The sequence below is a fragment of the Entelurus aequoreus genome, linkage group LG04 (genome assembly GCF_033978785.1).
Source record: "Entelurus aequoreus isolate RoL-2023_Sb linkage group LG04, RoL_Eaeq_v1.1, whole genome shotgun sequence".
NCBI classification, from domain to species: domain Eukaryota; kingdom Metazoa; phylum Chordata; class Actinopteri; order Syngnathiformes; family Syngnathidae; genus Entelurus; species Entelurus aequoreus.
Window position 1 is genome coordinate 60,058,957 of NC_084734.1, and position 24,126 is coordinate 60,083,082.

The 24,126-nt window shown below is 38.1% G+C and overlaps 1 protein-coding gene across 6 annotated transcripts in view; it reads right to left on the reverse strand.

Annotated features, from left to right (window-relative positions):
* The window catches only part of LOC133648884 (mucin-2-like), a 121,452-nt gene that overhangs the window by 27,432 nt on the left and 69,894 nt on the right, over nt 1-24,126 (reverse strand). For 2 of the 6 annotated variants that reach the window (XM_062045394.1, XM_062045390.1), the window contains exons 2-5: nt 15,693-15,742; nt 9,226-9,308; nt 5,155-5,329; nt 1,938-2,064 (exon numbers count right to left, since the gene is read on the reverse strand). In XM_062045394.1, coding sequence (XP_061901378.1) covers nt 1,938-2,064; nt 5,155-5,329; nt 9,226-9,308; nt 15,693-15,742 — 435 coding nt within the window. Of the gene's footprint in view, nt 1-1,937; nt 2,065-5,154; nt 5,330-9,225; nt 9,309-15,692; nt 15,743-18,931; nt 18,990-24,126 lie in introns of those variants that run through there. The other 4 variants (XM_062045395.1, XM_062045396.1, XM_062045391.1 and 1 more) reach the window with 4 other exon arrangements.

The following is a 24,126-nucleotide window of genomic DNA, read 5'->3' on the forward strand; positions in this document are numbered from 1 at the left end:
GAAATAAGTGCTCAACTTCAGCCTAAACCCTTTCGGTCTGTAAAATTGTCAATCTATGAATGTAAAACTGTTTGTTTATTTTATTGACCACTGACCGAAGAAATAATAAACTAACAATAAACTAACAAACTAACTAATCTGGATTTTTTTACCCTGGATGGAGCGACCTGGCAAGGTCGTCGCTACGAGACTCCCCTAGAAGTCAGCGCAGAAAATAAGCTACAAATTCCTTCCCCATATTTCGTTGACACACACTCCTTGTTTGTTGACTTTATTTGGACTAACTGGCTGTTATCGCATTTGCGAGAGCACCAAGGTCGCGGAACAGAGCCACTTTGCAGGCTTACACACACGCATCCACGGAAAATACACGCCACACACACACACAAACGTACTCCACCCCCCACATCCCAAGCCTTCGTAGCTTAAGACCCCTTTGGTATGATGAACAACGGAGCAGCGTCCCTGGTGGCAACAGCTTGGGGCGGGGCCCTGCCCCAGTTGCAAGTCTTTAGTTTTGTGTGTCGTAACATGTATATGTGCTTTGTGTGTTTTTTGCTGGTCTCAAATTGAGCCCCCCCTTAATTACCTTGTTCCTACCTTTTTTACGGGGCGCTGCCCTTGTGGCGACCCATAAGGCTTCCTGTTCTGTTTACCCTGTATACTGTATGTATGTTTTTGGATGGGTTTGTACTGAAAATGAAATGTTGTCGTACTTTTTAAGTGCCATTACAGTAAAGTTCCAGTCTGTTCCAGTACAATTTGGGCTACTCTACCCACATCTGCTTAAAGGTACAAACAACTTTTTACCAACTAATAAATAGTGTAACCAACGTTAGGTGGAAGATGATTGTCAGGAGAGGACGGCAGATATACCACCACTGATTGACAAGAAACAAAAAACATATTTCATTTAATAATAATAATGGATTAGATTTATATAGCGCTTTTCTAGACACTCAAAACGCTTCACAGACAAGTGAGAACCCATCAGTCATTCACTCCACATTCACACCTGGTGGTGGTAAGATACATTTGTAGCCACAGCTACCTTGGGGTAGACTGACGGAAGTGTGGCTGCCAGTTTGCGCCTACGGCCCCTCCGACCACCATCCATCATTCATTCACCAGTGTGAGCAGCACTGGAGGCAAGGGTGAAGTGTCCTGCCCAAGGACACAATGGCAGTGATTTGGATGGCAAGAGGCGGGGAGCGAACCTCTAACCCTCAAGTTTCTGGCACAGCCGCCCCTTTCTTCATCTTTCTCAGACCTGGGTAATTGCCCATATCCAAAACCGCCACAGTATATACAGTGCTCCCAGTCTGTGGAATGCTCTCCCTGACCACCTGAGGGCACCTCAGACTGTGGATGCTTTTAAAAAAGGCTTAAAAACCCATCTTTTTAAAAAAGCCTTTTTATAGATTTTTATAGATATGCATGCTGGTTCTGGCTGTTGGGCTGTTTCTGGTTTTATATTTTATTTGTTTTCATTATCTTTTATTATTATTATCATTATTACTATTTTTTTTTTGCACTGTGGCACTTTGAGGTTGTTTGCTCAACATAAAGTGCTTTTTACAAATAAAATCTATTATTATTATTATTAGTACTAGGAAGGGGATTCATATGGCCTCATTCGTCGCGGTATACCTAACACATGAAACGTGACGAATTGTGGGGATGCATTATCCACTTTAGCCGCCAGACGGCAGTAAAGTGTTGAATATCTTAAAAATGTGATATCTGGCAATTCCAACTCTGACCACAGCATCAGTTGCTATGTGGAGTGGCACTTCCCATTATTTTCAGCAGACTGCATTGCAAAATGATTACACTCCCCCCGCCCCACTCACCTTCCTCTCACGCAAGATTCACCCAAGGATGTGGCCATATGAATCCCTTCCCTACTGCAATAATATACGGTATAGTAAATGTACCTGAAGAGATTTGACTTTTCCATGAATGCTGTCCTGAGATGCCCCCAGAGCCTCGTTTGCGTCCGACGAATCTGAGACAAAGACGGAGTCATGCGACAACGCTTTGCTGCCCAGACTGATCTTTGACCTTTGAAAAGCAGAAAGATGCAGAAGAAACAAAAGCAGAGTCACCATCTCACCAAAACAGACAACCCGTTGTGTTATCTTTTTAGGCTTTTCTCTTCCCTTTCTTGATATTTTTAGTATTTGTTCAAAAGTGGGTTCCTGTGAAAACGAAGATGAAGCAACAGCAGGAAGTGGCAGTGGCACTTCTTAAAAGAAAGGAAATCAGGATCGTTCACAGGAAGAAATGCTCTACTACTTTGAACAAAAACAGGAAGCTACAAGACAGGAGGATCAGCAGATGGATACTTAGATCTTCAATGTCACACAGTTTGTTTACCTAAGGCAGGAGAGTCCATTGTGAAAATGAAATGAGTTCAATATTAATGAGAAGTCTTATTAGATATTGCACTAATATGCTTTGTCACCTACAACACAAATATGTTATGTTGGGATTGCTTCGCATATGTTGACCTCCATCCTACATGGTTGTTTGCATTTTGAATGTGCAAAATATACCCAAGTGGCCCCTAACCCTTACATTTGTATGTATGCAACAAGATTAAGCCTTCAAGTCTAACACTACTTTGACTAATTCCCTCTAAGGGGCCCAATTCTGCTTATTTCGTGGGCTTGTAAAATTATATTTGATCCGGGTGGGGCACTATGGTAAGTTTATTTTCACAAAAAAATCTTCTGCTTATGCCTACTCTCTAGTAATAGGTCAGTGGTCCAGGATCGGCTCCAGCTGCACAGAGACACACCCACAAGTCCCACCCATCATACCCCCCAAAATAACTCATTCCGTGCATCATTCCTCATGAGGTGAAGTGCTTAAAATAAAATAAAACCAAAAAAAAAACCATACGAATTTGATCATGTTATGAGGGAATCCCACTAGCAACTCTGGCACTGTGACATCTGTAAAACAGCTACTTCTTATCATATAAAATATATTTTTTATTTAATTTATTTATTTGACAGGGACAGTGCAATGAAACATTGCCACCCATAAGTAACCGATGTCAAAGTACATAGGACTTATAGCCACAGGCTAATTTGCAACCATCGTCCCTGGTTAGGCTTTTAAAGAAAAGTTGAGAAAAGTGTAAAACACATACAAAAAGATTAAGACAAGTACAAAATAAAATATACATTAAAAATATTTGGCCCCATTTGTCCATACTACATCCAGTTTTAGTGCTCACACTTCTGATTGTCCTTAAGCCTCTTTTTCAGTTTTGTGGAGAAAAGTTTAATGTCCGACTGTGACTTTAACTCCAGTGGCAAAGAGTTCCACAGATGTGAGGCCTTCACTGAGACCGCAGACTGACCCAGAGCAGTCCGGCACCTTTTCACTCTGCAGCTCCCACCGACTGCAACTCGAGTCTGCACAACTTCACTACTGTATCTTTGTATTTATTTACATATCACAGCAGGGGCTAGTCCATTAAGACACTTAAAAATAGCTTTTAAAAATGAGAAATTTATAAAATTATCAAAACTCATGTTATATTTTTGGGTAATATGGCAGTGATGATGCTTCATTGGTTTTTGGTCAAATATTTGTAGTGTTTGTTTATATAATGACAACATAGGCTTCACTACACATGTGGTGGCCTGTCCCCAGACCATGGCACAATAAGACATATGGGATAAAATCATTCCATGCATGTAAACTTGTGCAGCTTGAACAGATAAACAAGGTCTAATAAGCCTCTAAAATAGAGTCTCTATCTGTGATTATCAAATGTTTTTCACCAAGTACCACCATAATGACCCACATTAAAGCAGTAGGCCAAAGTATTCATTGAAAACAAGGCAGAGAAGGACCTTCTGGAGGTCTTGGTCTTGTCTGTGGATTTGGTATTTCTTTAATTACACTCAGGACACCACTGATTACTGGCATGATGGATGTCTTCATACGCCATAGTCTCTCGAACCCAATTTCAACATCTTTATATTTTCACTTTATGCTTCTCTTTGCATTTTGAGGAGGTGTCTATCAGACGGTATTGTCATATCTATGAGTAGATAGGCCAATTTTTTGTTCATCAGGGTCAAATAAGGTGACTTTGGTTTTTCTGCAGCCAATGACTAGGAGGTCTATGGTCTTCTACTACAGAATGGGTCTGTACCATCTTTGAGGATGTTGTGGGGATAAAAGCTAAGCTTTGCTCTTGTGCAACTATCATAAAATGTCCTCCTCTGGTTTCAGACCATCAGTGACTCAATTGTAGGTCAAAAGCTGCTTCTTTAGTTTTCGGGTATACTTGCAGTGTGGCACTTTCTCCTCCCACTTTGGCTTGAGCTGCTTTTGACTGAGAGTTATTTGTGTATTATTAAGCTTTGCAAATGCTTCATCCAGATTCTTAAACTGGGTTATGTAACCTTTCAGAACCAACTGTGTCATTCATTAACTTCAGTGGGACTCTAATGTTGTCGTCTACAGGTGAAAATTAAATAAAGATTGTGCGGAGGGTCCGTTCAACGCTGGTTACAGCTTTATTGTATTCCCCCCAAGTTGTACATATTCCGTTTCCCACGCAACAATGAAGATTTCACAAAGGGAGTCAAACTCTTATTGTAGTTCACTGCAAGGATTCGCCGCAAATGGTTGGAGATTTATTTTCACCATTATTTACCTTTTATATATTTGAGCTTATGAAACATAAATACAGTATGGCATGTAAAGGAGAAACATGCTGCAGTTGATAGTGTTGTATGACAGCGAGCAATCTGTGAGTTCTAGAAAACGTGTAAGAATTCATGTGTTGGTAATTAATTCATACTGCTTCTAGACCTAGACAATCAAACCTATTGATAATCTGAGGGAAATTAAGGATACAATTTAAATGGTAGGCGTATAAATCAAACATGTAACTGTACTCCCTGCTTGACACTCAGCATCAAGGGTTGGAATTGGGGATTAAATCACCAAAAATTCCTCCCGGGCGCGGACACCGCTGCCCTCACCTCCCATGGGGTGATCAAGGGTGAGTCAAATGCAGAGAATAATTTCACCACACCTCGTGAGAGTGTGTTTGACAATCATAGGTACTTTAACTAGTATTGGACTGACATGTTTAACCTTTCTGCATGAGAGGAATCTTACCCAGAACCTTTCTCCTTCTCTGAGCGACTGAGTGCTTTGTTTTCTGATGTTTTACTGATATCGTCGCTCGACTGGCTGCCTTTAAGCGATGACTGATCCGCTGATGAAGACACCTCCTTTTTCTTCTTCCTGGCAAAGAAGTTTTTAAATGTCTGGAACTTAGACTTCTTCTTTCCTGAGGGCAGAAATAAGAGAAATATTATTCAAATATGCTCACAGATTTGTGATCTCTTGGTGTTCATCTACTGCAAATGTGTCCAATATTTTTCCATTAAAAGCTGCATACTGAAAAATCCAAGGATTCCTGCTCGATTTTTATTTCTACTTTTTCAAACAGGCCAAAACCAACCCACATAGATATATGTGGGTTGATATAATACTAAGAAGTTATTTAGAATAGAACTTGTTTAAGTTGAAGGCCCTCACATTTATATTTACTTATAATTTTGACCAGAGACATAAAAGGAGAATAACCTATTTTTTTAACCCAAGTTAATTTGTTGACATGCTTTCTCCCCATTTGTGCATATTTTTTATTTTACTTTGACAAAAGATAATAGAACTGAAAAGTTTTATAACGAGTAACGAAATAAACAAAACACAATAAAAAAGTTTATAATTTGCTAGTATTGCTATAAATCAGATGATGTATTGAATTTGTGGTATTGAATACTACATACATTTTATTTGACAAAATAAAGTGGTTAATGCACAATAAGTAAACAAAAGCAAAAACTACTATTGGCTCCCATTTAAATTATTTGAGTTTTTCCCTCAAAGCCTTCCTATATCCTTTTGTCATAGGTGACAAAGCATATTCGTTTTCTGTCTTATTAGGATGAACATTTTGCCGTGTTCTCTTTACATTATGCTTTTTTAAATTTTGTCTGTTGTATTCTTATTTAATTGGTATTTTTTGAATATGCTGCAGGCTACAAAATACCCCCCGTGCCGCACTTTGGACACTCCCTGCTGTCCTGACTCATTCAAACAAACACTACAGCGGCTCTCTAATGAGACAATTACACAGTCAGCATCTTTACAAACCGCCAACATATGAGGGGTAGTTCACACAATACACCAGTTGGCTCTAAAAGCCCAGGTAGACACCTGAGGCAAAACCACACAAATAAACACACGCACTTGTAAAGATTTTCCTGAGTGACTGCAGCTCCATTAGTACTGCAGTGGAAACTTTTGTATAACTCTTTAAACATCTACAAAGAGCTTTCAGTCAGCAGAGGGAAAAGTGCGCTGGTGCTTGGTCTGTCTTAACACACTTGTGAGACTACAAGCACGTCTAGAAAAACACAGAACAGCAGGATTTGGGATTTTTTTTAAATCATTTTTTTCAATCATATTTACATATTTGCAGCTATCATATATATGTACGAGCAATTATCCGCCTCAAGAAGTCAGCAAGGTTCTGCTGCCAAATTGACTGTAGTTCATACTTGCCAACCTTGAGACCTCCGAATTCGGGAGATTGGTCGGGTCGGGCCGTGCGGCGAGGCACGGTTAAGGGGATATATATATATATATATATATATATATATATATATATATATATATATATATATATATATATATATATATATATATATAATTAACAGAAAAACTTGAATTTCAGTGTTCATTTATTTACACATATACACACACATAACACTCCTCTATTCATTGTTGTATTTGAATGTGTAATGCTTTGCAGCCAGTAGCACAGCCTTTGAAGGAGCATAGGTATGGGCAGCATCTGTGAAATTTAATTTGCAGGAAAGGAGTGAGTTTAGGGTTGAATTGTCCATCCTCGTTCTGTTCTCGGTCACTATCTTTCTAACCATGCTGAACACCCTCTCTGATGATGCATTGCTGTGTGGCACGCACAAAAAATCCTTCATCAAATGCACCAGAGTCTGGAATCTTCCATCTCTCCCTAGCATACCCCTTCCCCTTCGAGCTGTCCTGGATGAACTGACATTTTTGTTTCCAATCATTTTGGAACTTGCAAGCGTACTTCTTCTTCTTACTCGTCGTCGCCATGACTGTCTCTTTTTCGTTCTTCTGCTTCGCCCTGTTATGTTTTTGGAAATTACTACTTGCCGTAGTTTAGAAGCAATGCATGATGGGAATCCGGATGTTGTGTGTCAGTGTATTAACGTGCCGGCTGGAATAAACACACGCTGAGCAATGGCTCCGTGCCTGCCTACTTTATGGGTTATAGAAAAATATGGATAACGGAGACATATATATAACAGTCTCCTTCTTGTTGTGTGTGCAGTTGCGCACTGAGCTCCAAAATCCGTAGATGTTATAACGTGTCAGGGCCGGCACGCTGTTTATATGGAGGAAAAGCAGACTTGACGACAGGCTGTCCTCACTCAGGTCCGGCTGGAAATCGGGAGAAATTCGGGAGAATGGTTGTCCCGGGAGATTTTCGAGAGAGGCACTGAAATTCGGGAGTCTCCCGGAAAATTCGGGAGGGTTGGCAAGTATGCTGTAGTTGCCTCCCAAAAGCAAATTGTATTTAAAAAAATACCCTAGTGTGTGAATGTGAGTGTGAATGTTGTCTGTCTATCTGTGTTGGCCCTGCGATGAGGTGGCGACTTGTCCAGGGTGTACCCTGCCTTCCGCCCGATTGTAGCTGAGATAGGCTCCAGCGCCCCCGCGACCCCGAAGGGAATAAGCGGTAGAAAATGGATGGATGGATGGACCATGGTCATTATTTATAAGAAGTACTGAATATCAAGTCACTATCCTGGTAGAAAGAGCATATCGTGGAGTGTGAGTAATTGTACAAAACAAAATACTCAAGTAAATCTCTCAATGTTGTTATTTATGCCTACATAAGTACGTCCGTCAAGCTGAGACATCACAAAAAGCCCACTGTTAAAAAAAAAGACTACAAAACAGTGTTCAGAGGCATCCAAAATTGCATGCCATCTCAATGCAATACAAATGTAGAAAGTCAAAAGGAAACACCATCAGGTACTTTTTTTTAAATTCCCGGTAGACTGAACATTTAAGCTAAACTCAACACAAGGGGTCATATTGTTGATGTAACTCTGCTGTACAGATTTACTTTACAAAAGGGAAGTGCGGGATACTTCTCTTGTTGCCTTATTTGTATTGGATTTGACTTTATTTATTAAATGTTTGGATATATATATATATATATATATATATATATATATATATATATATATATATATATATATATATATATATATATATATATGTATATATATATATATATATATATATATATATATATATATGTGTGTGTGTGTGTGTGTGTATATACACACACACACACACACACACACAAACAGATATATAAGTTATATATGTCTATGTATATATATATCTACACGCTATATATTGTGTAAAGTAAATCTGTACAGCAGAGCTACCTCAACAATATGATTTGCCTGACTAGCTGGACAGGACAGACTTAATAAGAACCTCACACACACACTCAATAAATAAATAAACTTGGGACGTCCCGCGGTCCAGATTGTGGATGCTGGCGAGCTGTAGTTTGGGGACCCCTGCTCTACACACATGGATCATTGACAAAGACCACTGCTACAATGGGAGGTCTTTACTGTAAAGTTGCTGGTGGCCAAATACTTTTGCTCTATTTGAAGACTCCAATACTGTAGATCAAATTAAAATTAAAATTCAAACTATTAGACGGCAATGAGCAATGGAAGTTGTGAGAAGCACACAACACACTCACAACACAACACAGTGCTTTCCTTGTTAGCAGTGTGTGTTATCTATCTGAGTGCCAATGTCATGTTTGCGTGTAAGATAATACTAGTGTTCTCTGTTCCTTCATTTCCTGCCTGCAGTAGCAGCAGCAACAGATCTAAACATCTACAGATACCTGCTCATCTCTGCTGTGTGTGTCCTCTATCAACGCTGCTGTTCTTCACATGTGACTTGCAGAATGAAATGTGTATTATCATTTGATCTTTTACCCAAAAGGGGATGGTGCCCCACCACATGTCACCAGGTGACATCATATTGTTTTGGAGATAACAAATAACGAAGCAGGACTACGAGCAGTACCTGAGCACTCATCTGCAACCTCAGCAGGCTCCTGGTTGGCCATCACATCTGAAGGTCCTGATGCCATGGCAGCGGCGTCACTGCTGCAAAAGAGACCGACATCAATGAGTCTTTCAATCCTTCATTCTAGTCCAGCGATGTATTTATTTGAATCAATGTACGCATTCTAATCTGTCTGGACTGAAGTATAATTTCATACATATTGTTCATAGACTGCTTGTGTTCCCTCCTTGGGCTAAATCTATTCCTGTTCATCTATCTTCCTTATCCCTCATATTGCTGCCTGGCAACGTACGGTCTGATCAGACATCAGAGACATGGGATTAGTTGAGAGTCTTGTTGTGGCTACTTTGTGCAACACAAAACTATTTTTAACCTCTTTCAGGGAGTGCTATTTTTACCACAAGCCTTGTGTTACACCTTAATCAAATTGCTGGCTGAGCTATTACTGAGCATCTAAGCTCTGACAGTCATTCTTGCTGCTGATATTCATTTACAGTAGCTCAAACAGAAACTGGAAAACATGCCAACATTAAAAGTGACTGGATTATCTCTAGTTTCCTGTTAATCATTTACAGTGTAACTCACTCTCTACTGAGGCAGAGTCAACAAGAAATTGTGTACAAAAGTTAATCTGCTACATTTTACATTCATTCTCATTGTAGCCCAAAATCTATTTATTTTGGGCATTTTAGATGAAAAGCTAAGCCATTACTCAAGACTATGTTACTCAATAGGAAATTGTTATGTTATATTTTTCTATGCCAATATATTTTTTTTATATTTATTTGCCTGAATGCAGAACACTATCTCAAGTTATGGATAGATTTATTCTGTCAAATTGACAGGACTTGAAAGGGGCCCTAATATGCAAAACCAACTTTTCTTACTTATTCGTAATCATTTGCCCAATTTGTGAAGTTTTCCCAATTGGAGACATCAGCGGATATCTTCATTAATGGTAAAGTTTTACCCAAAGTTTTACCCGAAGATCTTATCACGAGTCTGCCATTGTAGTCAGTCTTAAACTCTATCCTTTTGTTGTGGGGCATACTGGCACATGCATCCCCCGCTGTTGCGTATAGTTCTAACTTATATCAGTGTATGTCAGAATAATTCCCACCAATAGAGTACATTTGGTGTAAATTTAAAGGATTCTGATCCAGATCTTATCTGATACCTATTACCTGTGATTGTGTCCTGATTTAACACCCCCCAAAAATGGTAATTTATATATATATATATATATATATATATATATATATATATATATATATATATATATATATATATATATATATATATATATATATGTATATATGTATATATATATGCATGCATACATACATACAAACATATATATATACACACACACACACACACATACATACATACATACATACATACATACATACATACATACATACATACATACATACATACATACATACATACATACATACATACATACATACATACATACATACATACATACATATATATATATATATATATATATATATATATATATATATATATATATAGAGTTGGCTTGAGTTTGTGTTTATTTTGAAATTGCATGCACACAACATAATACATCACAATTTCCAGTTTCTCTATTCAACATGTTCGAAAAGGAGTAGGAAGAAGCAGAGCTTATTTAATCCTACCCCTTTTCCTTTACATAGCAGTTGCTAAAATTTCTGTTCACTTCCTGTTCTCAATTTATTCACAGTATACTCCATAAGTAATAACATAAAAAATAGTATATTTATTTAAGAAATGATAATAATTATTTATATATATATACACACAGTATACACACTTGTATATATATATTATGCATATATATTTTTAGTCTGTCCTTTGCCTTTATTTCTTTGTGGTGTACAGCCCTTTGTTTTTCAACTGTGGTTGTTTTTAAAGGGCTTTATAAATAAAGTTGGTATGGTATGGTATGGTATGTATATTTGTATGTATATACAGATATATGTATGTATATATACATATGCATATATACACAAATATACATGTGCATATATACATATGCATATATACACATATATACATATGCATATACACACATATATACATATGCATATATACACACATATATATGCATATATATATATATATACATATACATATATGCATATATATACATATATATGCATATGCATGCATACATACATGTATACACACATATATACATACATACACATTTATACATACATATACATCTATACATACATATATAAACATACATACATACATATACAGTAGGGCTGTGAATCTTTGGGTGTTCCACGATTTGATTCAATATCGATTCTTGGGGTCACGATTCGATTCAAAAACGATTTTTTTTCAATTCAACACGATTCTCGATTCAAAAACGATTTTTTTCCCCGATTCAAAACAATTCTCTATTCATTGAATACATAGGATTTCAGCAGGATCTACCCCAGTCTGCTGACATGCAAGCAGAGTAGTAGATTTTTGTAAAAAGCTTTTATAATTGTAAAGGACAACGTTTTATCAACTGATTGCAATAATGTAAATTTGTTTTAACTATTAAATGAACCAAAAATATGACTTATTTTATCTTTGTGAAAATATTGGACACAGTGTGTTGTCAAGCTTATGAGATGCGATGCAAGTGTAAGCCACTGTGACACTTGTTTTTTTTTTAAATTATAAATGTCTAATGATAATGTCAATGAGGGATTTTTAATCACTGCTATGTTGAAATTGTAACTAATATTGATACTGTTGTTGATAATATTCATTTTTGTTTCACTACTTTTGGTTTGTTCTGTGTCGTGTTTGTGTCTCCTCTCAATTGCTCTGTTTATTGCAGTTCTGAGTGTTGCTGGGTCGGGTTTGGTTTTGGAATTGGATTGCATTGTTATGGTATTGCTGTGTATTGTTTTGTTGGATTGAGTAATTAAAAAATAAAAAATTAAAATTTAAATAAATAAAATAAAAAAACGATTTTTAAAAAATGAGAATCGATTCTGAATCGCACAATGTGAGAATCGCGATTCGAATTCGAATCGATTTTTTCCCACACCCCTAATATACAGTATATATATGTACAGTATGTATATACTGTATATATAAAATGAGCCAGTCTTTTGAACGGCTCTTCGAATGAAACGGCTACTCAGGATTTGGCTCACTTTAAAGAGCCATAAATCCCATCCTTAGTTTACTGAACATAGACATTGGGTCAGTAATGAGCTGCCGGATACAGTGGTGACAAAATCACTTCCTTGCAGAACTGGAAACAGGAAACAATAAGATTTTCAGGAGAGATGGGAGACCAACGTGAACTCCAACACTGAGCAGCACGTGCTTGGAAAAAAGTAGGTTGAACTAATAAGTCAAACTAAGGAACTACACAACAGGAGCAGGACAAGAATTATTTCAAGTAATTAAAATGTATCTTCATAAATTCAGCTTCAGACAAGATTGGAAAGAGTATTTAATTTTCATCTGTCCAAGCAGAGGGATGGGCTATCAATGCAAACTCTCTAGTCGCTGAATCTGACAGTGACAGTGATTTTTATGAACTTTTGGGCTTCAACAGACTAGAAGAGGATATAATCAGAGATAATGTGATGACTGACGACACGGATTCATCAAAAAGATGTGGCAGAGGAAAGACAACTGTGTCTTTTAGCACCTCCAATTGAAGGGGTCATTAAAGTACCTACTGTAATAGTAACAAACCTGGATGGGTTCTCATTTATCGTCAAGTTTGCTGACGATACCACAGTGGTCGGGCTCATCTCCAGGGGTGACGAGGCTGCCTACAGGGAGGAGGTCCTGAAGCTGACGGCCTGGTCTTCAGAGAACAACCTCGCTCTCAACACCAGCAAGACCAGAGAGATCATTGTCGACTTCAGGAGGAGCAGCACCGACCCTGCCCTCCTCTACATCAACGGCGAGCGTGTGGAGGGGGTCCACACCTTCAGGTACCTTGGAGTCCACATCTCTAACGACTTTTCCTGGTCAGTCAACACCACAGCAATCATCAAGAAGGCTCAGCAGCGGCTACACTTCCTGAGAGTCCTCGGGAAGTACAACCTGAAGCCTGACCTGCTGCTGACCTTCTACCGCTCGTCCATCGAGAGCCTGCTGACCTACTGTATTACAGTATGGTACGGCAGCTGCACTGCAGCAGACAGGGAGAGGCTGCAAAGAGTGGTCAAGACGGCTCAAAAGATCATCGGCCGCCCTCTCCCCTCTCTGATGGACATCTACACCTCCCGCTGCCTCAACAAAGCCAGTGCCATCAAGGACAGCACCCACCCTGGCTCTGACCTGTTCCACCTGCTGCCCTCTGGGAAGCGCTACAGGTGCATTAAAACCAAGACGAACAGGCTAAAAAACAGCTTCTTCCCCAGGGCCATAACCACCCTGAACAGACTTCCCCATTGACCCTCATAACTGCCTTCTCTTTGGTGCAATAACCCATTCCACCAACCACCCGGTTTCATGTAGATATTCATGTACATATTCATTTCACCCTCTGTATAGAGTGTACACTTGTTTTATCGCACTGTATGGAATGGCCTCAATCTCGTTACCCTGCGTAATGACAATAAAGCTGATTCTGATTCTGATTCTGATCAGATTAGGTCAGATTTTAATCCACTGGCAAAAGAGATACCAAAAGGGCAGAGTACTTGCTCGAGAAGAAGCAATCAGTACGTTTACATTTATTAGTCGGCTTCCCCAGGGGATGTGAACGTACAGTTTACACACTCTCTCCAAACCTGTGGTGTCCAAGGTGCAGCCTGCAGTTTTGTTTTTTATTGGCCTGCAACACTTTCCACAAACAAAATAAACGGATTTAACATTGAAACTAAGAACAAATGGAACCCCCCAGAATCCCTCCAAAAATGGGACCGTAACACCAAAACGGTCTAAGATCTGTGTCCTACTGGTATATAAGGAAGTGCTACCATTTTGTTAGACACATTGGCATTAATAAATATGATGATTGTTATAAAAACAAAAGTTAAAGTGTGTTGAGGTTGGTCATTGTTGTTTTGGTTGTGACATTCTTACTCATGCCCATTTGTGAAAACAGATGAGATTTACATGTACGTTTGTATGTTCAGACTATTAAAAATAATCTCCCATTTTCCAAAACTTTTCAACTTTTAAAGGGTGTTTACACTTCTCAGGTTGGGTTTAAAGTGTTTGCTCTTTACCAATACCTTCATTTGGTCAAATGTGAATGTAATCATGTGAATAAGTTGACTGAGACCGCTTGAGAGACGGATTGCCTATAAACTCTGCGGGCAGTTCGGTTCAAATGAGCTCAAAAGTAAACTCTAGGACCAAAGTCAATGACCAGTGTAAAAATTTGAGATGTGCCAATCGATTGTTACTGATCAATATTAACCGATTTTCGTGAAGTATGTGATCGCCATTGCAGATTAATGTCTTTTATTGCCAATTACAACAGGCAGACACTGTATTTGCTTTTAGTAAAGTAGCTTGCTGTTAACTGTGTCTCCATACACAGTGTGCAGCCACTCCACTAAGCTAATAATAATCACCTTCACTCCAGCAAATAAACTGTCTTTCTTTGTATCTTAAATATCATTATCAGGTGTTCTTATCATTGGAGGACAAGGTACACACCGAAGAAGAAAAAAATTAATTAGTTTACATTTTGTATTGATATTGTTGAATTGTCAATAGCTCTCACCATAAATAAATTAAAAAATGTACAGTTAATACACATGATTGGTATTGGTATCGGCGAATCACACTCATGGCTCATGGATATTGGAATCACCAGCATAAATCCCTGATCGCAACATCCCAAGTAAAAATGTCAGCAAAAAGCATTCAGAAATGACAAATATGTAAGAAAAAATGTGTTAAAAGTGCGCTAAATCTGAGGGTTTAACATTGGCAGTCTTTAGAAGTCTTAGAAGTATATTCTAAAGGCTTTTCTATTAAATCTAAGCTGGCGAAAAATAGCAACGTATAGAAATAACTTATTTATTCAACCCAGCAGATGGCAAGGTTTGAAAGATTTGCGGTACGTCATTTAAAGAGTCACCAAAGCTGCCAAATCGAGCTTTTACTTTAAGCACATGTTATTTACTGCCTGCAGCCTTTGGTCTCATGACAAAAATATGTTCAGCAGATCACAATAACATGTAAGTACAAAGTATCTTATACATTTTGGGTCTGGACCAGCAAAAGTGTCAGCTGCAAAATGCCTTTTGTTAGTTAACAATTTGTCCTGATTATTAATTTCAGATATGTACTGTAGAATGGATGCCATTCCATTTTTGTCAATAAAGTCTCAGGAAGTAATAAAGCCCCAACTTTAAACTGGTCCTTTAAGTCTTTGTACTGTTCTTAGGGCACTTGGTACCATAGTCTTATTTTCTGTGGAAAAGTGTCCAAGGTCAGCATGTTGGGGTTATATGACTGACCTTCGCCCACTTCCAAAGCTGGCTCCCCATGGCGACAACCTCCGCTTCATCTATGAGAAAGATGGGTGGATGACGAAGAAGGGGAAAAGAAGAGAAAGTGAGCAGTGACAAGGGATGAAGGAAGAGAAAAGGAGGAGTGGAAGGAAATGGGAAAACAGTGGGGACAAATAGATGAGAAGGAGAGGGGTCACAGATAGGGTTGTGGGAAAGAGCAACATGAAGAGAAAGAAAAAGCCGTTAGATAAACTGAGATAATAAGAAAAAGGACAGAAGAAGGAAAGCAAGACTTACAATAAACAGAAGAGGTCACTAACTAAACATGGCAAAAAGCCCAACTCGGCTCAAGAACAAACAGTTAGAAATTATACACATAATTCATTTTTGATGAAGCTGACAACTGACATTTTGAGACCACCAGATATAGCAATTTTTATTACAAAGGAATGGATACAAAATGGAACATGACTTTCTTTTGGTTAGTACTTGACTGCCCAAATTACTCTGGCACCATCGCAGACAAGGTTGCAAAATGTTTACACTGCTTGGTATTGACTCAGCGCTACTGGCCTCCATTTAGATGTAGTTTCCTGAAAACCAGGCCACATTGAATGCATCAGTCATAACAACACACTCTAGCAAACAACAAAAGAGGAGGGAAAAAAACAAAGGTCATAGCACCGAGGATGTGTTGCAAAGATTGACCTCAAAGGAAACCACCTGAAACTGGACAGGAAGTGGCGAGTATTGAAAAAGAAAGTACATTGATTTCCTGCGCATTATCACCTTTACAGGCCATTTTACAAAAAATGTGCTGGTTCTCCGTTCTGTTTAGTCTCGTACTTGGATGAGGTTGGGGTGGAAGAACTGGCAGGGCCCTGACCTAAATCTCATAAAAACCTTTTGGATGAGAACATTAGGAATAGAAATAGTAAACCAGGCCTTCTCTTCTGGATCTGCAGTACATTGCCATCATTGCATTTTTGCGAGCGGATCACTGCGCATGCGCCTCGGAAATCGGAATTTTAAAGCTTGGCTGTTGACGTACATAATCTGGGATAATTAGTTGCTGCAGTTCTGCAATTTGTCCTCACGTCTCACTGGCATCCTTTCTTTCACTGACAATCATATAGTGTAGGTGTAGGCTATCTAGAGAAAAGGCAATGTGTAAACGCTCCTTTAGAATAATACATAATGTTAGTTATCGAGAACATTCAAACCCATTATTTATTGAATAAAAAATATTGACATTCATTGATTTGGTACATTTGCAATGGATTGAGCAAATAAGTGAAACAAAGTACTAATATGATCCAATTTAAAAAAAACTGTACAAGTACAAGGAAGAAGAATCTTAATTAACATCTTGATTTGATTTTATTGAAAATTAGATAATCTTATAATTTCATTATCCATCCATCCATTTCCTACCGCTTGTCCCTTTCGGGGTCACGGGGGGTGATGGAGCTTATCCCCGCTGCATTCGGGTGGAAGGCGGGGTAAAAAAAAAGGCTAAAGACACATCTTTTTAATCCGGCTTTTTATTGATCATGTTTTTTTGTTTTTTTTTATTGTGCTGTTTTCAATCTCAATTGTTAATATTAATATTAGTATTATCTCAATGTTATGTTTTTATTAACTTATTCATGTATTTTTGCAAATATTTCATCACGTGTCTTTTTTTTATTTTTTAGATTCCGTTAATTTGTTATTCTTCAGTGTGGACGCCTAAAAGTTGGCGTTTTTCCATCAAATTCTCAGTGCCAAGCCATGTTTTGTTTTGTTATTGTCAATAGTGCTGTGTGCATGTGTTCTTTTTTTTTTAACAGCACTTTGTTTTTGCTACTTGCCTGTGTATTAAAATTGCTATATGAATAAAGTCTGCTTTGATTTGATGTCTATGCCAAACGTTATTATCATCTACAGTATCTATTTATTCAATTTGTTTGTGTTACAAATAATCATTAATGGTAATAATAATAATCAAATATAAATGAGTGTCCCTAATTGCTTAATTTTGCAAGAGATAATTTTGTCATAGAGAATTAAATAGTGTCAACGTAGAGTTACACCGAAGCACAACAGCTCTTGTATGTGCAAGTGGAAATGTGTGTGTTTGTACCAGCTATATTACATAACAATGGATTAGCACATAAAAAGCCTGCCTTGATTTAGCAGACAAAATAACACCAATTAGCCATATGCACACACTATTATGTACACATTGCTTCAAAACAGATAGGAGACAATATGGCGTGTGCCCTGGTTGACAGTCAGATTACAGTAGAACTGGAGGTTGTGTGCAAACACAAACCGCAAGAGATGCATGGATGTAACTTGTTCTTTAGGCCCCTGCAGGAATTACCTAACACAAATCCAGTCTAATTCTCCTTAATTCCTCAATGAAACTAGTGTGAACACACTCACAGCAGCATGAACATACACTGCTTATTAATGAGTCCCTGCCAGGCTCAGTGTGACTGCCTTATAAAGAGCTGTGTGTTGGCGAGGACTTCACCATACAGTACATATCGCGACAATTGAGTCACGATAATACAGTCAAAATACAGAATGGTCTGTTATTGTTTGAATACTCCACTGAACGGATGCGAATGCAATATTGCATGAATACACGTTGAGATTAAATAAAGTACACATGGTATTTTGTGTAAATGGGATTTATGTACTGAAACGGTGTAATATCTGGGGTTTGAGTGTGTGTTTTTACAGGCTAGGCCATGTGAGTGATGTCAGCGAGTCAGAGTTTAGTTACAGTGGAACCTCGATTTACCTACTATTTGTGACATTTCCGGTTTCAAATGTTTACGGGGCCGAATACGCCTCTGTGTGCTAACCATGTGTAACCTATACCTGCTACAAATCAATGCAATATATATATGGGGTGTTATAGGCTAGGAACAGAGACTAGGGTTTCGACTCGGAGAGAGAAGGCAAAGCTTAAATTGCAGTTTGGTTCACACCGTGTATTAAAGAATTTGTGATGGACAGCAGATACATACACAACAATGAGTTGAATGGCCATTCAACATGAAAGCAATTTGAAAAACAACAGTTATTATATACATATATACAATTCTAAGTCCATTAATTAGTGTCTCTGGATCTTGTAAAAAATCTCAGTTCAGACTTAATAAAATTCTTGAAAAAAAGGATGGCAGCACAGTCCATGTGCTGCAGGTTAAGATGAAAAAAGGTAAAGGGTCGGCTCGAGAGCCTCCTACCCGCCCAGACAGAACAGGTGGTGGGGTTCCTGGCTGGAATCTTCCAAGAACGATCCTTAGACTAGATGTTTCTTTTCCTTAGCTCACCATCAAAAAGAGAAGCCTGGCATGTGTAAAAGCCAGGACCATTCTTATAAATCCATGTATACACAAAATATCTTCTTTAAATAACACTAATTGTATTATAAAGTATCCAAAATATGTTCTAGTTCTTTCCTCAATATTGTAAAATATAAATCAATAAACATGTCAAAATCACAATATGCAATATAATGCTAAAATACCTATTAGCAGCATAAATATGACCTATACAAAGCAGTCAGTGCACTATCCATCCATCTATCCATTTTCTACCGCTTATTCCGTTCGGGGTCGCGGGGGGCGCTGGAGCCTATCTCAGCTACAATCGGGCGGAAGGCGGGGTACACCCTCGCCACCTCATCGCAGGGCCAAACATGCTTATTATCAAAACACATTTAAAAGTACATTCAATACACAAATAGTTATCAAATGTTTAAATCATAAACTTTGTATATGGACGATTGAGAATATGCTACTTTTAAATGTGTTTTGATAATAAGCACGTTTAGTGCACTGACTGCTTTGTATAGGTCTTGGCATATGGAGGTTTGATTCATTTGTTTTGCATGGTATTTTAATGACATCACTTCCTGTCCACTAGGCCACTGCCATTTTGAAGAAGCGGGGCCCGCTATGTCACATTCTGTTTAAATCCTATTTTGAAGAGTTTCAATGGCGAGCGGCACTTTTGATGAGTTTATTTCCAAAATGTTCGTACTTTGCGGCAGTCAGAGCTGTGTCAGCCTGTCTTAGCGATCACTTTGTATGATTAGAAACACTTTTAAAGTGTCCAACCTTTCACAGTCTTGCTGTATAGCTTCGGGTTTCTAGTCAACCGCTTTGAGCTAGTATTTTAGCTAGTTAGCCATCGGCTTGCGGCACCTTTATTTTGAGGGTTTTATTAACGAAGCAGGCTTTGTTCTGCAGCAAATATTAAATTGTGATGAGACTGATACAGATGCCACAGCGGACCTTTATTACAGCGAAGGAGATATATATATATATATATATATATATATATATATATATATATATATATATATATATATATATATATATATATATATATATATATATATATATATATATATATATATATCTCCCTACCTTCTACCATCCTAGTCACGTCCGTTGTGTCCTTGGGCAAGACACTTCACCCTTGCTCCTGATGGCTGCTGGTTAGCGCCTTGCATGGCAGCTCCCGCCATCAGCGTGTGAATGTGTGTGTGAATGGGTGAATGTGGAAATACTGTCAAAGCGCTTTGAATATATATATATATATATATATATATATATATATATATATATATATATATATATATATATATATACAGTGTCTTCAAAGTGTGTTTTTTTTTTACTAAAATTGGGACTTTTGTTGAGGCTCGAACCTATTATTTATGTTTACATTGACTCTTATAGAGAACTCTGCTTCACTAAATAATTTTGCGGTTTAAGAACCATGTTAAAGAACCAATTAAGTTTGTAAATCGAGGTTCCACTGTATTTTAGCACAGGATAGCAATCTAACTTGAGTTTTGGCCAACAGCAGCTTGGTTGAATATTCTCACTTAGTGTTGTGTGCATTACTATTTAGACAAGTTACTGTCTATAATGACACATTTTGCATCCAAGCCTACTATAGAAAATTCAGCTTTCACAAAATAATGCTGTTTTTCATGCAGTACACTTTGACACCTCTGCACCTTGTCATATACAGTATATATATATAGTCAAGGTTTCTGTGGTTTATCCGTTATACAGTGCTCCATACTAGGGTAGAGCGGAATATACGTTAGGCCGGGAAAAAACAGGCTATATCATCCCTACAAACCTATTTTGCAGGTTTTCCTGCTCGTCAGGGGATTTTATAGCAATAAAATCCCCTGGGCTTGTAGGGATGATATAGCCTCTTATGGTTTTTCCCGACCTAATGTGTATATATATATATATATATATATATATATATATATATATATATATATATATATATATATATATATATATATATATATATATATATATATATATATATAAATATATATATATATAAATATAAATATATATATATATATATAAATAAAAGAACCAATTAAGTTTGTAAAAAGAGGTTCCACTGTATTTGAGTTTTGGCCAACAGCAGCTTGGTTGAATATTCTCACTTAGTGTTGTGTGCATTACTATAAGTTACTGTCTATAATGACACATTTTGCATCCAAGCCTACTATAGAAAATTCAGCTTTCACAAAATAATGCTGTTTTTCATGCAGTACACTTTGACACCTCTGCACGGCTTTCTTAATTGACAATGACTAACCGCAAACACAAAAGTTAGCTTCATTTTCAAAATTGTTTTTTACAATTACAAATTTTACAATTTGCGAAAATGCTCTATGTCCAAAATTATTCATATCTGTTAACTCTGCTGGTTACACAGCCAAGTAGTTTTGCCTCAATTGTTTCTAGCATTAATGTATCAATTTCACCCGATTATTGTTTTATTTTATTTTAAAAATGTTGCCACTGTTATGTTATTTTGAGCTACCCAATTTAACACATACAAATTTACTTTTGCTCAGAATTTCGGGCTTAACTTTATGTACAGTATAAAGTGTGAAGATCCACATGCAATTCTGTGTTTTTAATTTGTCTGATTTAAGAACATCAAACCCTTCAGTTGATTAACACTTGAGAAGTTTCGAAAGAGTCACCAGTTTATGTATAAAAACCATAATACCTACATGAAAAAGGAAAATATACTATCATTATAACCTCTGGAGGCAATAACTATTCTGGTGTGACATTGTTCCTACTGCAGAATCAACAAGGACATGTTTTTATTGCCACTTTATGTGATCACCATGCCTTTTCCATTTATTTACTTGTATAACGGAAACATCTGAATTGGAAATTCCAAACAGGCTCACGCAGAAAAGAAGTCATTGAGCTATGCCTCAGGGAAAAATATAACTGGCCTGAAGTCATGTGAACCTTGCCAGTTCCATCCATCCATGTTCTACCGCTTGTCCAGTCTATCCCAGTTATATCAGTGAAATTCAGTTGTTCACAAATTGACTCATTGACATAAGGTTTATAACTTAGTGAGGTCACATTTCGACATCAATTGGTATTTTACTGCAGCTTTTGGTCATAGAAGGCCTCCACTTCAAAAGGGAGTTAGTCTGATCCTCGCATCATCAATTCTCTGTTTAATGCTTTATATCAACTAAGAAATAAAGATGTGTAACAATACTACTAATGGCAGTGGAGCCAATGTAAAGAGTAGTAACTAGACCAGAAAAAAACTAGATATGGATGCATCATTTGGGTGCTCAATTAACAGTTACTAATAATGAGTAGTAGTTATGTAGTCACAGTAAAATGAGGTCCAAATGAAATACAGTGGAATCTCAATTCGTAAACATTTCTATTTGTGTCCTTTTTGGTTTACGAATGGCCAGCGCGGCCATTTTGGAAAAGCAGGGCCCCCTATGTCACATCCTGTTTACATCCTGTACACACCTGTGCAGCCATTTCGAAAAGCTACAAAGCTACCGGCACTTCTGACAAGTTTATTTCCGCAATTGTCGTACCTTGCGCCGGCCAGAGCTGTGTCAGCCTGTCTTAAAGATCACTTTGTGTGAAAAGAAACACTTTAAATGTGTCTAAACTCTCATAATCTCGCTGTATAGCTTTGTGTTGCTAGACAAGAGGTAGCATTTTAGCTAGTTAGTGGTCCTTTACCTTCGAGGATTTTATTGGCGAATTGGGCTTTGTTCCCAAGCAAGTCTTTAATTGGGATAAGACCGAAAAAGAAGCCACAGCGGACCTTTATTACGGAGAAGGAGAGGGCACTACCAGGACACAAGCCGATGAAGGATTGCCTCAAACTGCCCGTGCTCATTTATCGCTTTAAAGCTCCCAGTTCAACAATGCCTCAAATATTTCCAGACATACAGTAAGGTAAAATAATTTTGCTTCATTTTGTTTTTGAGTTTTGGAGTGCAGCCAGTGTGTGTAAGTGTGTGTGTGTGTTGACAGTTAAGCTTGCTGTTATGTTGTTGTGTTGTTTGGATAAATACGAGATTAGTGAGCCATTAACCCCTCGTTGTGTTAGTTTGATATATATATATATATATATATATATATATATATATATATATATATACTACCGTTCAAAAGTTTGGGGTCACATTGAAATGTCCTTATTTTTAAAGGAAAAGCACTGTACATTTCAATGACGATGACTTTAAACTAGTCTTAACTTTAACCCTTGTGTGGTGTTCATATTGTTGTTACTCAGCCAGTGTTTGTGGGTCTGATGGACCCGTTGCATTTTGTGGCTTTTAATGCCTCACAATCAAACACTTTTATGTTAAAATACCGACTTATCCCAAAAAACATCTGTAATGAAGTGCTTTGAGAGACTGGTAAAGGAATATATTGTCTCTAGACTTCCCCCGACATTCGACCCATACCAGTTTGCTTATCGCCCTAACCACTCCACAGAGGACGCCATCTCCTCTGCACTCCACCTGAGTTTAGCAAATCTGGAAGGAAAGGACACACACGTGCGGATGTTGTTTCTGGACTTCAACTCTGCATTCAACACCATCATCCCGCAGCACTTGGTGAGCAAACTGGCCACCCTTGGATTCAGTACCCCCCTATGCAACTGGCTGCTTGACTTCCTCACAGACAGACCCCAGTCTGTGAGAGTGGGCAACAACACCTCCAGTGCCATCTCCCTGAGCACCGGCTCCCCCCAGGGCTGTGTCCTTAGTCCGCTGCTGTTCACGTTGATGACCCATGACTGCTGCGCCAGGTCCACTACTAACCACATTGTGAAGTATGCGGACGACACAACAGTAGTGGGCCTCATCCGTGACAACAACGACATAGACTACAGGGAGGAGGTGAAACATCTGGTTAACTGGTGCAGAACCAACAACAACCTGGTCCTGAACGTCGACAAGACCAAGGAGATCATTGTCGACTTCAGGAAGCACCAGTCCAGCCACGCTCCACTCTTCATCAACAGCACAGCGGTGGAGATGGTAAGCAGCACCAAGTTCCTGGGGGTGCAGATAACTGACAATATGACCTGGTCCCTA